Source organism: Candoia aspera, chromosome 4 (genome assembly GCF_035149785.1).
Source record: "Candoia aspera isolate rCanAsp1 chromosome 4, rCanAsp1.hap2, whole genome shotgun sequence".
NCBI lineage: Eukaryota > Metazoa > Chordata > Lepidosauria > Squamata > Boidae > Candoia > Candoia aspera.
This window is the reverse complement of record NC_086156.1, coordinates 97,893,299-97,905,605: the sequence shown is the minus strand read 5'-3', so window position 1 is coordinate 97,905,605 and position 12,307 is coordinate 97,893,299. Positions and strand designations below refer to the sequence as shown.

General features: G+C 43.3%; 1 protein-coding gene across 3 annotated transcripts; it reads right to left on the bottom strand.

Annotated features, from left to right (window-relative positions):
* Window positions 1-273: 273 nt before the first annotated feature.
* On the bottom strand, window positions 274-11,101 carry AKT1S1 (AKT1 substrate 1). 3 transcript variants are annotated; one of them, XM_063301113.1, is made up of 5 exons: window positions 11,034-11,101; window positions 9,516-9,982; window positions 5,427-5,504; window positions 3,351-3,499; window positions 274-1,311 (listed from the first exon to the last, which is right to left on the bottom strand). In XM_063301113.1, the coding sequence occupies exons 2-5, from the start codon at window positions 9,979-9,981 to the stop codon at window positions 1,168-1,170; spliced, it is 837 nt and encodes a 278-aa protein (XP_063157183.1). In that variant the 5' UTR covers window position 9,982; window positions 11,034-11,101; the 3' UTR covers window positions 274-1,167. The 3 variants fall into 3 exon arrangements, with proteins under 3 accessions (XP_063157183.1, XP_063157182.1, XP_063157184.1); XM_063301112.1 differs by having other exon boundaries at window positions 10,933-11,086; XM_063301114.1 differs by lacking the exon at window positions 11,034-11,101 and adding an exon at window positions 10,808-10,924.
* Window positions 11,102-12,307: the final 1,206 nt, after the last annotated feature.

Genomic DNA, 12,307 nt, shown 5'->3' with positions numbered 1-12,307 from the left:
AAATAATGGGAAATGGCTATTTTTCATTGAACAAAATTCCTGTTGCAGCCCTTCCATGTCCCAGAATTTAGGTAGTTATAAGAAGTCATCCTCTGTCTTTTCAGATTTTTGCTTGGAGTGCAATTTCAAAGCTTTAACTTCCTGGAAACTTCCCTGGTGCTTTTCCCATTCAAACTAGCTTTCCCCAACGTGTGCTCCAGAACTCCTAGCCAGCACAGCCAATTTCCACCCTAAACCCACTTCTTCTCAGAAAGACAATACAGCAAAAGGAGCTGGTAAAAGACAACTTTTTTATTATTATTATTATTATTATTATTATTGGCTTATAGGCTGGCAGGAGGGAGAAAAAACTATCCTCTCCCTTCCAATTCACCAATCATCTTTGGACAAAAATAGAGGGCTAGGGCCAGAAATGGCCCTGAAAATCTGATACAAAAGTATGCTGGGGTGGAGTGGGATAGTCAAGAGGCTGTACACAGCTCCTAGACCCTCTTTCACATCCCATCTGCCACAGGGTAGAAGGGCACATTTGCACCAACCTCCCCAATAGTAAAAAGGACCCTGAAATACTACTCCTGGAAATGGGGAGAAATTTACATGTGGGAGAAAGGAGAACAAAAAACAGCAAGATGACAAGGTCCCCTCCTTCCATTCGCTGTTCCACAAAGGTAGTTAATTTAAATTGAAGTATAGACAAGCCCGGTTTCTGTGCAAAGGATCTTCTTTTAAGACACTTATTGGGGAGGGAAAAGGGACAGGGAGGATTTCGAAGAACTTGCTGCAGAAAGATAGACTTGGGGGTGGCAGAGGCAGGGCGCTGGGGTAGAGCTATTTTTGCCAGGAGGTCTCTAGTGTTCCTGTCTTTCTGTGCGTACATTTGATCAAAGTGTGTCAGGAGCCCCTCTCGGAAGGGCTGGTATATCTAAGGGTTCAAATTGTAGAAGCCAAGGCTGCCGGGTTGGGGAAAAGGAGGTAACTGACCCTTCCAGCCTATCTGTAGTGTGAAACTGAGGTTACCCATTTTAAATTAAAGCTTGGGGGAGCAAAGGCTGGTCGGGAGGGCGGCATTTGAACTGTATGGCTTGAGAGGTGCTCTGAACCCTGTCTGCCGATTTTTGGTAGTGGAGGAAAATGGCACCGACGCCACAGGAGGAACGGCCAGATCTATTAATATTTCCGCTGCAGCTTCTGGAAGTCGCTCGTGTTCAGGCGTGGCCGAGGCAGGTCTCCGAACATCTCAGTGCCATCTGAAACTCGAAGCACCAGTGCCCGCATGCTGGCGGCAATCTTCTCGAGGTCGGGAGATGAATGCTACAAAGAGGAATGGAAGTGAGGAAGCGGAGAACTTTTCCCCTTTTCCTCCTGCCTCTGCCTCTCCAGCTGCCTTCAGCTGCTTCCCTCGTTCCTGCTGTCACTGATGATGAGGCGCTCCCACTACGAATCTGACTTTTCCCTTCCTCCCATTGTTATTCCTTCTAGACCAGTTTGCACTCTTAATCAGAAAGCTGATTTCCCACACAAAATGCCCATTTTGCATTACCTGCCTTGAAGGATGAAAGATTTAACTTATTTAAGAAATGGCAGGCCACTCCTGATTTTTCTCCAGATACTGGTCACACTCGTTCAAGCCCCTTTTTGTAGTTTTTTCCCTCTGGAGTATCTAATCGTATGATTTCCCTTTTTATCATTACATCTAGTTAAGTGGTTTATTGATACACAATGCTCCGTGTAGGGATAGTTGAGAAAGAACAAATAAAGCAAAAAGTCACTACTGAACTAGGCACAAATGAATTGCCAAGATAGTGGTGAAAGAGCAAACCATTAGATCAGCGTTTCTCAACCTTGTCAACTTCAAGCTGTGTGGACCTCAAATGCTGGCTGAGGAATTCTGGGAGTTGAAGTCCACACAGCTTGAAGTTGACAAGGTTGAGAAACGCTGCATTAGATTGTGCTTCATTTCCTATTAAAAACTAAGACAGACTATGAAAAATAGAGAATTTGATGGGGCCTTTTGGACCCTTGAGCACAACTCCCTGTTCAGTCCAGGAACCCAAATTATAGCATTGCTGACAAATTGCTGCCCGAGCTGGACCATAAGGAAGACTGAGAGAAGGAAGATAGATGCTTCTGAACTGTGGTATCGCGGAAAATTCTGGCTTTTGAACTGTGGCATTGGAGGAAAATTCTGAGAGTGCCTTGGACTGCCAGAAGATCAAACCAGTCCATCCTCCAGGAAATAAAGCCAGACTGCTCACTTGAGGGAATGATATTAAAGGCAAAACAGAAATACTTTGGCCACATAATGAGAAGACAGGACACCCTGGAGAAGATGCTGATGCTAGGGAGAGTGGAGGGCAAAAGGAAGAGGGGCCGACCAAGGGCAAGGTGGATGGATGACATTGTAGACGTGACGGACTCGTCCCTGGGGGAGTTGGGGGTGGTGACGACCGACAGGAAGCTCTGGCATGGGCTGGTCCATGAAGTCACGAAGAGTCAGAAGTGACTAAACGAATAAACAACAACTCTGTTTGAATATATCTAACGCAGGGGAGCCCACAACCTGTTTCGGTATTTGGCTTGAACTGCTCTTACTGTTAGAAATCCTTCTACAGAATTCAGTCTGCCTACTTTGATCTGCTTTCCTGTAACCTGAGAGCATTACCCTGTATTCTGTCCTCTGGGATGATGAAGAACAGATTTCAACCTTTTTCTGTAAGGTACCCCTTTAAGTTCTTGGAAGGTGCTATCAATTCTCCTCTCACTCATCTTTTCTAAAGCAAAAATATATAAAGTTCCCCAGGTCTCTCTTAAAATATATAATTTTAGTCCTTGAGCAACCTCCTTGAACCTGTTGTAAATTCTCTGAGTCTTCCTTAAAAGGTGGTACCCAGAACTGCACAATATACTCAAGATGGCCACTCAAATTTGTAAATAAATGACTCAGTTGTGGTACAATTTTCCACTGTTAAAAAACAAGGTATTTTATACCCACCCAAAGCATAACACATGTATTTTTGCAGGCCTCCAATCACAACCACTTCCACAAAATGAGGGGAAATCCCCTCTGATGGCATCACCCCAATGTCTTCTGATGCTGAAAAGACCATCACGGAAGTCGAGTCCCTGCCCCTTAGAATCTAATCAGGCTTTAATGCTGCATCAAAGGATGTTTGACTCTACTTTCAGACTGCAGACTGAGACAGGCTCAGCCACAACACCTTCCTCCCAAGGGTTTTATCAGTCAGCAGGGCTCCAATAACCCCCAAGTTTTCCTTGAGAAGGGGCTCTGACAGCCATTCCCCTTCCCCACTTGACGGCCCTCTCAAGATGCACATCCTATTCTGACCCACCTTACTGTTCTCTTCGTCAGAGGAGCGCATCTCTTGACGTTGCTCTTTAAAGCCCCAGATGGGCACCGAGACAGGCAGGGATTTGGCATACTGATGGCTTGGGGGTGGAGGAGCTGTCTGTCCTGGAGCCTCCTCGCTTAGACTCCCATCTGAGAAAAAGTGGGGGTGGGGAGAAAATGCTTAGACCAACTGTACAACGTTGAAACAACAAACAGTAAGCACCATAACCTTGATCTAAAGCAGGAGTGGCCTGGTTTAGATTAATCCCCCTCATTTTGCTGAATTACAGCTCCCAGAATCGTTAACCTTTGGCCATGTTGGCTGGGGCTACTGGGAGTTGCGACTCAACAATATCTAGAGCAGAGGTAGGCAACCTTTTAGGACAAAGGCACATCTGGAATGTTGACAGCATGTGGCAGTTGCCCTCTCATGGCCAGTCACAAAACACTCATTTACTAGGATGTTCTCTATCATTCCAGTGTGACCTTGATAAACCCAAGGGGATTCCTGCAAAAAGACACAATGCTGGAGGCAAGCGCAGTGTTGTACAGCATGCTGGCTTCCTTTTTGGTTATTACAAGCCTCTTTCAAAAGGTGGGCAACAATGGAGGGGTCTAGCAACACACTAATGACCACAAACTACCTCAGATCCTCCATCTCTCTACACTTTATTCAAAAATCTTTTCAAGTGTGTATTAAGGTGCTGGGCTAGAAACCAGGAGACTGAGAGTTCTAGTCCCGCCTTAGGCATGAAAGCCAGCTGGTTGACATTGAGCCAGTCAGTCTCTCTCATCCCAACTCATCTCACAGGGTGGTTGTTGTGGGGAAAATAGGAGGAAGGAGTATTAGGTATGTTCACCACCTTGAGTTATTTAGAAAAAAAAATAAAGGAGGGATAAAAATAAAATAAAATAAAAATAAATTTACAAGAATGTGTTAGTATTTGGCATAGATTGTACATTCTTGAGGATATTCTTTTATCAAATAATACCTGAAATGCTCATTTTAGATCTGGCCAAGGCTACTCTTATGCAGCACTTCTCCATATCCTGTCTCCTGAAAATCCCCATGTCCAGCAGCCAGAAGGTGATTCACCAGTAGAGTGATCTTTAATCTACATTAAAACTTCCTCTCACCCCATAATACAGTTTCAATTACAAAGAGAATATAGAAGATCTAGAAAGAGACAAATGAAATGAAGCATCTCCTTGCGGTTTCAAATACCAATACAGCCAATCAATAAAGTTTCCATATACGGCAGCCTTTCCTAATCTGGCACCTTCCAGTTATGTTGCAACTGCAATTCCTATAATTCCTAGCTTGCATGGCCAAAGATAGGAAATTCTAGAGATTTGAAGACTGTAAGTTGGGGATGGCTATCATAAAGCATTCAAGGTTCTGAGTTTTTGCGAACTAAAAATGGCCATATGAAAACTCCAGTGATTATATACAAATTATTTACAAAACTGTCAAATGTACAAACTGTGAGGAGTTATAATATACAAACTGTGAAGAATGAAATTAAAAATAAATAGGAAAAATGCTGAGAACTAGTCTTCCCAACAAAGTGAATTGGATCCAAGCTTAGCCATGCCTAGCAGTCCCATTAAAGGTTAATTTGACCAAACAATTAAGGGAGCCAATTGGGTAAAGAAGACCTTGTCCCACATATTAGCTGGATCTCTGTTTAATTATTCCTCACATTTATATCCTTTCTCCAAGGTGCAAACAAAGGAGTTGCCCCTTTCTTTCTCTTCTCCCAACAAATTTGCAAAGTATGCTAGGCTAGCAAAGTCATCCAGTGAACTTCACAGCTGGGCAGCTTTCTTTTTTATACTTTTAACCACTAATCTATGCTAGTTATAATCCTTGAACCCCACTGGGCTTGTCAAGAAGATCCTTAAAACAAACAAGGGAGACTTAATGGGAGAAGCTGAAACCAAAAATTCATAAGAAGATCCAGTAGACTTGGACCATTCTCAGAAGGCATAATGCCTACACAGGAAAAATAGGGAGAAACTCAAATGGATAGCTGGGTCCAATGTTCTCTCTCTTACACAGCCCTACTCCACTCACCGTCAGTGCTCTCTACATCAGAATCGAAAAAAGGCTCATAATCTTGGCTTGGAGAATCTTCATCCATCACAAACAGACCTAGAAATTGATAGTTGTCTTAAAATCTAGAATGACAGTGGCTGTCCATACAAGGATCCCTCATGTTACCCCCTGCCCCCCAGCATGTGCTGGATTACAATTTTCATCACCCAGCTGAATGGAAATGCTGCCTTTCTCACACCACAGCTCTTTTTGGTGTTAATCCTTTTGTATCCAAAAACAATACTATTGCCATTGGAAGGTATCAACAGGCTTGGATGGACATCAAGGTTTTCTAAATACAACGTAAGTGACAGTGTGTGTGTTTGAAACAAAGACCAGTTAGAACCAATCATGCTCAATATAACAGTTTTTCAGCAACTTACTGGGAATCTGAAACAAAGCACATTTCAACAGCTGGTTGAAGATCCTACTTGTTACTTTAATTTATACATTTCCTTGAATGCAAAGGCAGAAAGTATATATAAATATACCTTAATTCTCAGGTGCAGCAAGGAACAATATGAGATGAAGGAAAGGATGGAGAAGAAAAATAAGTACGCGGTGAACCAGAAGTCATAATAGCTTAATGGGCCCGCTCTGGTTAGTAAATGCGGATTAAGGTTCTAGGTCGCAACCTAAATGAGTATGTGGTCCTCCTATACGCATGTGCACACACAAACATCCCTTTCATGCCAGTAGATGACAACAGGGCATCTGAAAGGAATGCGCTTCAAATAAGAGAAGCCAATTTTAAAAGGAGGGATATTATTACATTAGGGACATTACAGAGAACCAGTGTGGTGCAGTGGCTATGGTGCTGGACCAGAAAGTAGAAGACCATGAATTCTAGTCCTCCCTTAGGCGTGGAAGCCAGCTGGGTGAATTTGAGCCAGTCACTCTCTTCAGCCTGACCCACCTCACAGGACTGTTGTTATGGGAAAAATAGGAGAGGAGAATTATGCACACTATAAAAATGTATTTTATATTACATATAAAATAAAGGTGGGATATGTCATATAAATATAATTTTATAGCACATATTTCTGCTTATACAAGCACTCAACGCAGCTTACAAAACTACAGCAAAATATAAAACTTGAAAACAATAAAATCAAAATCAAATAAGTTAAAAAGCTTAGCAAATGATATTTTTTGCTATCTTCTTAAATTCTAGAAGAGTGGGGCTCAAACAGACTTCCCTGAAGACAGCATTCCATACACAATAGGTAGTGCACAACTTCATGTTTTGAGACAATAATATTCTGTTACTTCTCTGGACTTTGCCTGATCTGGCTGTTCTGGGGTGCTCCACAATAACTTCCTGAACAGCCAGAATCAGAATAGTCTGAAGGAGGAATGGAATATTTTGGAATGTTAGGTTCTGCATACCTAATAATGATCTACTTTTCAAGCAGCTCAGACTATACTGTCAACCAGGGTGACTTCATAGTTAGAGTGTTAGATCTAATTCTAGAAAGACCATGGTTCAATGCCTTACTCATAAATCTTATTTAGACCAGCTATTCTCTCTTTGTCCACCTCCAAAGGTTGTGGTGAAGATAACAGCAGTGATTGTAGTAGACTAGCTGTTAAACAAGTTGTTAGGGTCTTAATTTCTCAAGGACTGCCTAATTCCATATGCCTCTGTTTAAATATTAAGGTCAGTAGAAGAGGTCCTCTTAAAGATATCCCACTGTCTTCATCTTCTGATCTCCATTAGTTGGACCCCTATCTTGCTCCCAAGCTATGGAATGCACCATAAGGAGAATCACAGCTCCTGCTCTTTCCACCCTTAGGAAAGGAGTCCAGGCCTTTCCCTTCAGCCTTTTCAATTTGAGTTATCTTAATAATCCTTTTAATTGTTTTAATGAGATTTTAAGCTGTGTGGTTTGGCCTTTTTGAGCATTTTATGGGAAGAAAAGTAAAATATAAATCATTAAAAGAAAAATGGGGGAAGGAAACCATGTTGGCCTGAAAGAAGGGCAGAATAAAACCATGTCACACCAACAGCATGTGTAAAGGCTCCTTTTAAAATAATCTTACATTATCTCCAGGCAAGTGTTCACTATACTCAAATCTGTTTTGCTGAGAGATGAAACTACATCAGACACTTTCAGGTCATTCCTGTGGGAAGGTAGGAATATGTTGGTGCAGGAGACATACTGTATAACACAGCTATTTGGTTCAGAGCATCCTACTCCACCTGATGTCCTCCAAATACACTTGATCACAACTCCCCTTATTCTCATCCAACACATCTGGAGGACCTCCACTGCTGGCACTTGTAAGAGCATTCAGGCCAACTGAGAATTGAAACCAGGCTGCAGCCTGCAGGAAATTACGTGTGCTCCCCAGGATAGATTCAAAGATTCAAAATGGAGCCTAAGAGACATGGGACAATATACTTTACAAGTTGCAAGTAAACAAGTCCCTTCACACAACCCAATAATCCCAGCTAGTATCAAATTGGTTCTCCTAAGCCTGGAAGCTAAAAACACCTTTCTGCATACTTCAAGCTCCACTTGGGAACACTGTATTTATTAAACACGCAGCAAGAGAGGCTAAAGGTTCGGAGGACAAGGTACAAAGACACACCCAACGTGGAGCTACTGGAGTGCAGGAGCTAAGGCTAGAAGCCATGAAAGTATTCCACCTCCTTTTTCAGCCACATACTCACAATTGACTTCTATTTCGATCTCCTCCTACAATATGAGTGAAGTACAAATGCACCTTTAAGAATTCTGAGGATTCTCAAATTAAGCTACATGAAATGCTTCCCAGCACCTGAAAAAGTGTTCTCTAAATGTAAATTATTACAATTATATGTAATATGAATTATTGTGACTAGATAAATTTACATATATACGTATATATAATACGCATATATACTTAATACGTATAGCTGTATTGCATCTTTCAAAGAAACAATTTGAGGTTTCATACTCCTGTTTATCAGCCTATCAATCAATTTAGATCTACAGCTAAGACTTTGTTCTGAACTGCAGCAGATAAATATTTGGGCCTTTTTGGCAGTGGAACCCAATTCTGGAACACTCACTCACCCGGGGTTTCATCTTGTTCCCAAACTGAAATTGCTCTTCATTTTTATTAAGAAATTGCTTTTTCAGGTGACCTTTAAATGACATGAACTCATTTTTTCTTTGAGGCTCTGACACCACAACAATTTATTTATTATTCTGCTCCCTTTCATTGGCTTATTAGCTATAAAAAAATTGTCTTTTTAAACTGTTTTTGCTTGCTGATTTGCGAGTTCTTTTTAGCAGAAAAGTACAGTATAAAGGCCAAAAGTGAAGAGGAGAGAAACACAAGGAATGGAGCATAACCACTGCGTGCTCACCTCATTCTCAAACTGTTACCCACTGTTCTGTCAAATGTGCCTTCTCACTTCAGCAGTGGCAGGTTTTGTCACAACTTTAACAATAGGAAGGGAAATGTGCTACTAGTGCATAGCTAGTGTTTATTCCTGCTAAAGAATGTGGTATGAAGCTAGTGCATTTGGGCATCTCACCAAGCCTTAACTTGAGACAGTGTGGCTTTTCTTATTATACAAGTCTACAGTGCTTGTTCTAAAAACTATGTTTAAGCAAGCCATGGTTTGACACATGGCTCAGGTTGCTTCTTCTCAACAGATCTAGTTAAAATGTAGTTCAGTACTCTCTTAACTTTATTCACTGTGGACTTCAGCATTCAGGGATCTGGTGGTTGGATTTCAACTCCCCTGAGCCTTCCACCCAGATGCTGGCTGGCAGATCCTGGGAGTTAAAGTCTGACACATCTGGAGAACACCTGACTGGGGAAGGTTGACCTTTGTTATAGAACTTAAAAAAAAAAGCAGTGCATATCTACAGCCATATAGCTCTCTACCACTTTACTGTGATTCCCAGAGTGCTGTCCAAGCCTGGCTTTTCAGGAAAAGCTTTGAGGTGATTTTGAGCAGACTATTGAGTTGATTTTTGACAGCTATATATTTATTGTAAGCTCCCTGAAATGATTTATAGAAAGACAAACTATAAATACATTAAACAAACTCAGTACACAAGGACATACCAGTAGTGTCACTAGGAGGCTCTCTCCCACCCGGTTGTTCCAGCTCAGTCAATGTATTCCTGTCCCCTTCATCATCTTCATCTTCAGGTTCTTGGCCTCCAGAAGCCTGAGGCAAGGCCCCCTGGAAGGTAGGCGTCCTGTGTGGGGCAGGTTCATCTGGAGCATAGGTAGGAGGGTAACTCTGGGAGTAGGATCCTTGTGGGGGAGGCGGACGAGGGGTTGAGGGAGGGCGGGCAGCATAGGTGAAAGCAGTGGTTTTGTGAACCACTGCAATATCTTCGAGGTAGCGTTGAACAGCATCTGCCAGAGCCCCACTCCCATGCTGTGCATAGCCGTAGTTGCCAGGTGGTGCTGCCCGGAAGGCTGTGAGCAAAACAATTTCATTGCCTGTTTGACGCCGGTACTGTTCCGCTGCAGCCACCAGGGCTGCCCAATTTTCCTTATGATTATCTGCCATATCTGTCATCCTGCAGGCAAACAAAATGAGAAGGACATCAAAGTTAAACCACTGCCCAATGGAAGAGAACTCATCCATAGTTAAAACGCTGAGCTGATTTAAATATAAAATATTCACAGGAAGGAAAGAAGCACCTGTTTCTAAGCGACACAAATACCGCACTGCAACAGGCATTCAAATTCACATGATGCCTTTTTATAAGGTGGCATCTGCTGCCTACAGTTGCTTTTGCCCAGTCAAAAAGTAAAATATTTTTAGTCAATTCACCTAACCAATTAATCAGCTGAATGTCACAGCCCAGGTTCCCTTGGGGGCAATTTTATGAGAGAACTGGAATGAATAGAAGGCCAAGAAACCTGGTCTGCTTCAGAGAGGAATTCAACTTAGCAGCATAGAGTAACCAGGATAGAGCAGGAGTTCAAAATTGAATTCCAAACACCAGGATAGAGCAGGAGTTCAAAAAAGTTAAGAAGCCATGATGAACAGCCTGTATGAAAACTAAGATGGGCCACAGCACATCTGGGAGAGCCAGAGGCCAGACCTCTGGGTCCTCTCATGGGGAGAAGCAGCCAGAGCAGTGGGCTTGCAAGAAGCAAGCAGCCAGCAGTCGGGGTCTGCTTGGCAAGGAGGGCAGTGGGCAGAAAGTTGAGTTCAGATGACCAACACTGCTCTGGAAGGAGTATGCCCCGGGGGGGGGGGGGCAGAGGAGGCCATGCCGACAGGGAGGAAAGGCCCCCTTTTCCAACGGGGCAGAGCAGAAAGGGCCACTGAGGAGGAGGCAACAAAGCAAATGATACAGCCCTGGAATAAAAGGTGGGGGTGGGGGGACACATACCGACAGACAGACAGACAGCACTGTGAGGAAGAAGGGAGCCCACGGGCACAAATCTTTCTTTTCTCTCCCCAGCCCCCCGAGCAGGGCTCCGAAAGGAAGCGGCGGGTGGGGGGGACGCATATTACCTTCTCCTGCCTCTTAATTCTTTTTCCTCGCTTAAGCACCGGAGTCCCGTTCCCCTCCCCAGCCCCCTTGGGGGTCAGCAGCCGGAATCCTGACCTCTCACCTTTAACCCTTCCCAGGACACTAATGCCGCCCCCTCCTCCTCTTCTAAACAACAACCGCCACCGCCCCCTCCCCACCCCCAAGACTCCGCCTCCTCCGACCGCCCTCACAAGGTATGAAACCAGCGCCCACACGCTGCCCTTTTCAAAGATGGAGGGCGGGGAACAAAGGAGGGCGTAAGGGAAAGAATTTGGGACGTCGATTGGTTTTATTATGCCCAACCCAAAGATGGAATTGGAGGGGGAGCTTTTCCCCGTACGCATGCGTACGACTGTTCAGGAAAGCCAGGAGTTTAAACTAATTGTTAAATTGATTTATTAATTATTTTTACATTATGAGGGCCACCAAAATCCGGATGGCAGCGAAGAGATACCGATAATTCTAGATATGGTAGCCCTAGCATATACGAAGAGAGAGAGAAAGCTACACTTTCACTGTGTAGTGAAAATCCGCTGAAACTTTGTAAGGATGGAGGCTAGACAAGGACTCAAGATCCACACGAGGAATCTCAATGCTACTCGTTTAAAAAATGGCGCCCTCACTGAGAATTTCCGCACGAGTGATGCAGAACATCAGTCAGCCACTGCTGTGAGATTTAAACCGTATCCGCCACGAGTCACCGGCAGATTGCTACAGGCAGGGCGAGGATAACGCTGCACGTTCCTAAGGGAAAATGTTGCTGAGCTGCATTCTAAAGACCAGCAGGCAGCAGCAAAGAGAGACCGAAGCCTCTAAGCCACTGTTTCTCAACCCTGGCAACTTGAAGATGTGTAGACTTCAACTCCCAGAATTCAACACTACTCTAAGCTATTTGCTGCCATCTACTGGTCAGACCTGGGAGCCCTTCATTTCTCATTCTCGCCTTTGGCGAATGAGATCCCCTCGCTTCATCACGCTTGCCATAGTTTATTTTTTTATGTTTTATTTAATTGATTCTAATTTCTTTGTTCGACTGTTGTGAGCCGCCCATAGTCACCGCGTGTTGGGCGACACACAAGTTTAATAAATTATATTATTATTATTATTATTATTATTATTATTATTATTATTATTATTATTATTATTTCGAACAGTGGCACTCATTTCACATGCCAGTAAGGTAATGCTCAAGGTCCTGCAAGGTAGACTTCAGCAATTCATGGAGCGAGAATTGCCAGATGTACAAGCTGGGTTTAGAAAAGGCAGAGGAACTAGGGGCCAAATTGCCAATATCCGCTGGATAATGGAAAAAGCCAGGGAGTTTCAGAAAAACATCTATTTCTGTTTTATTGACTA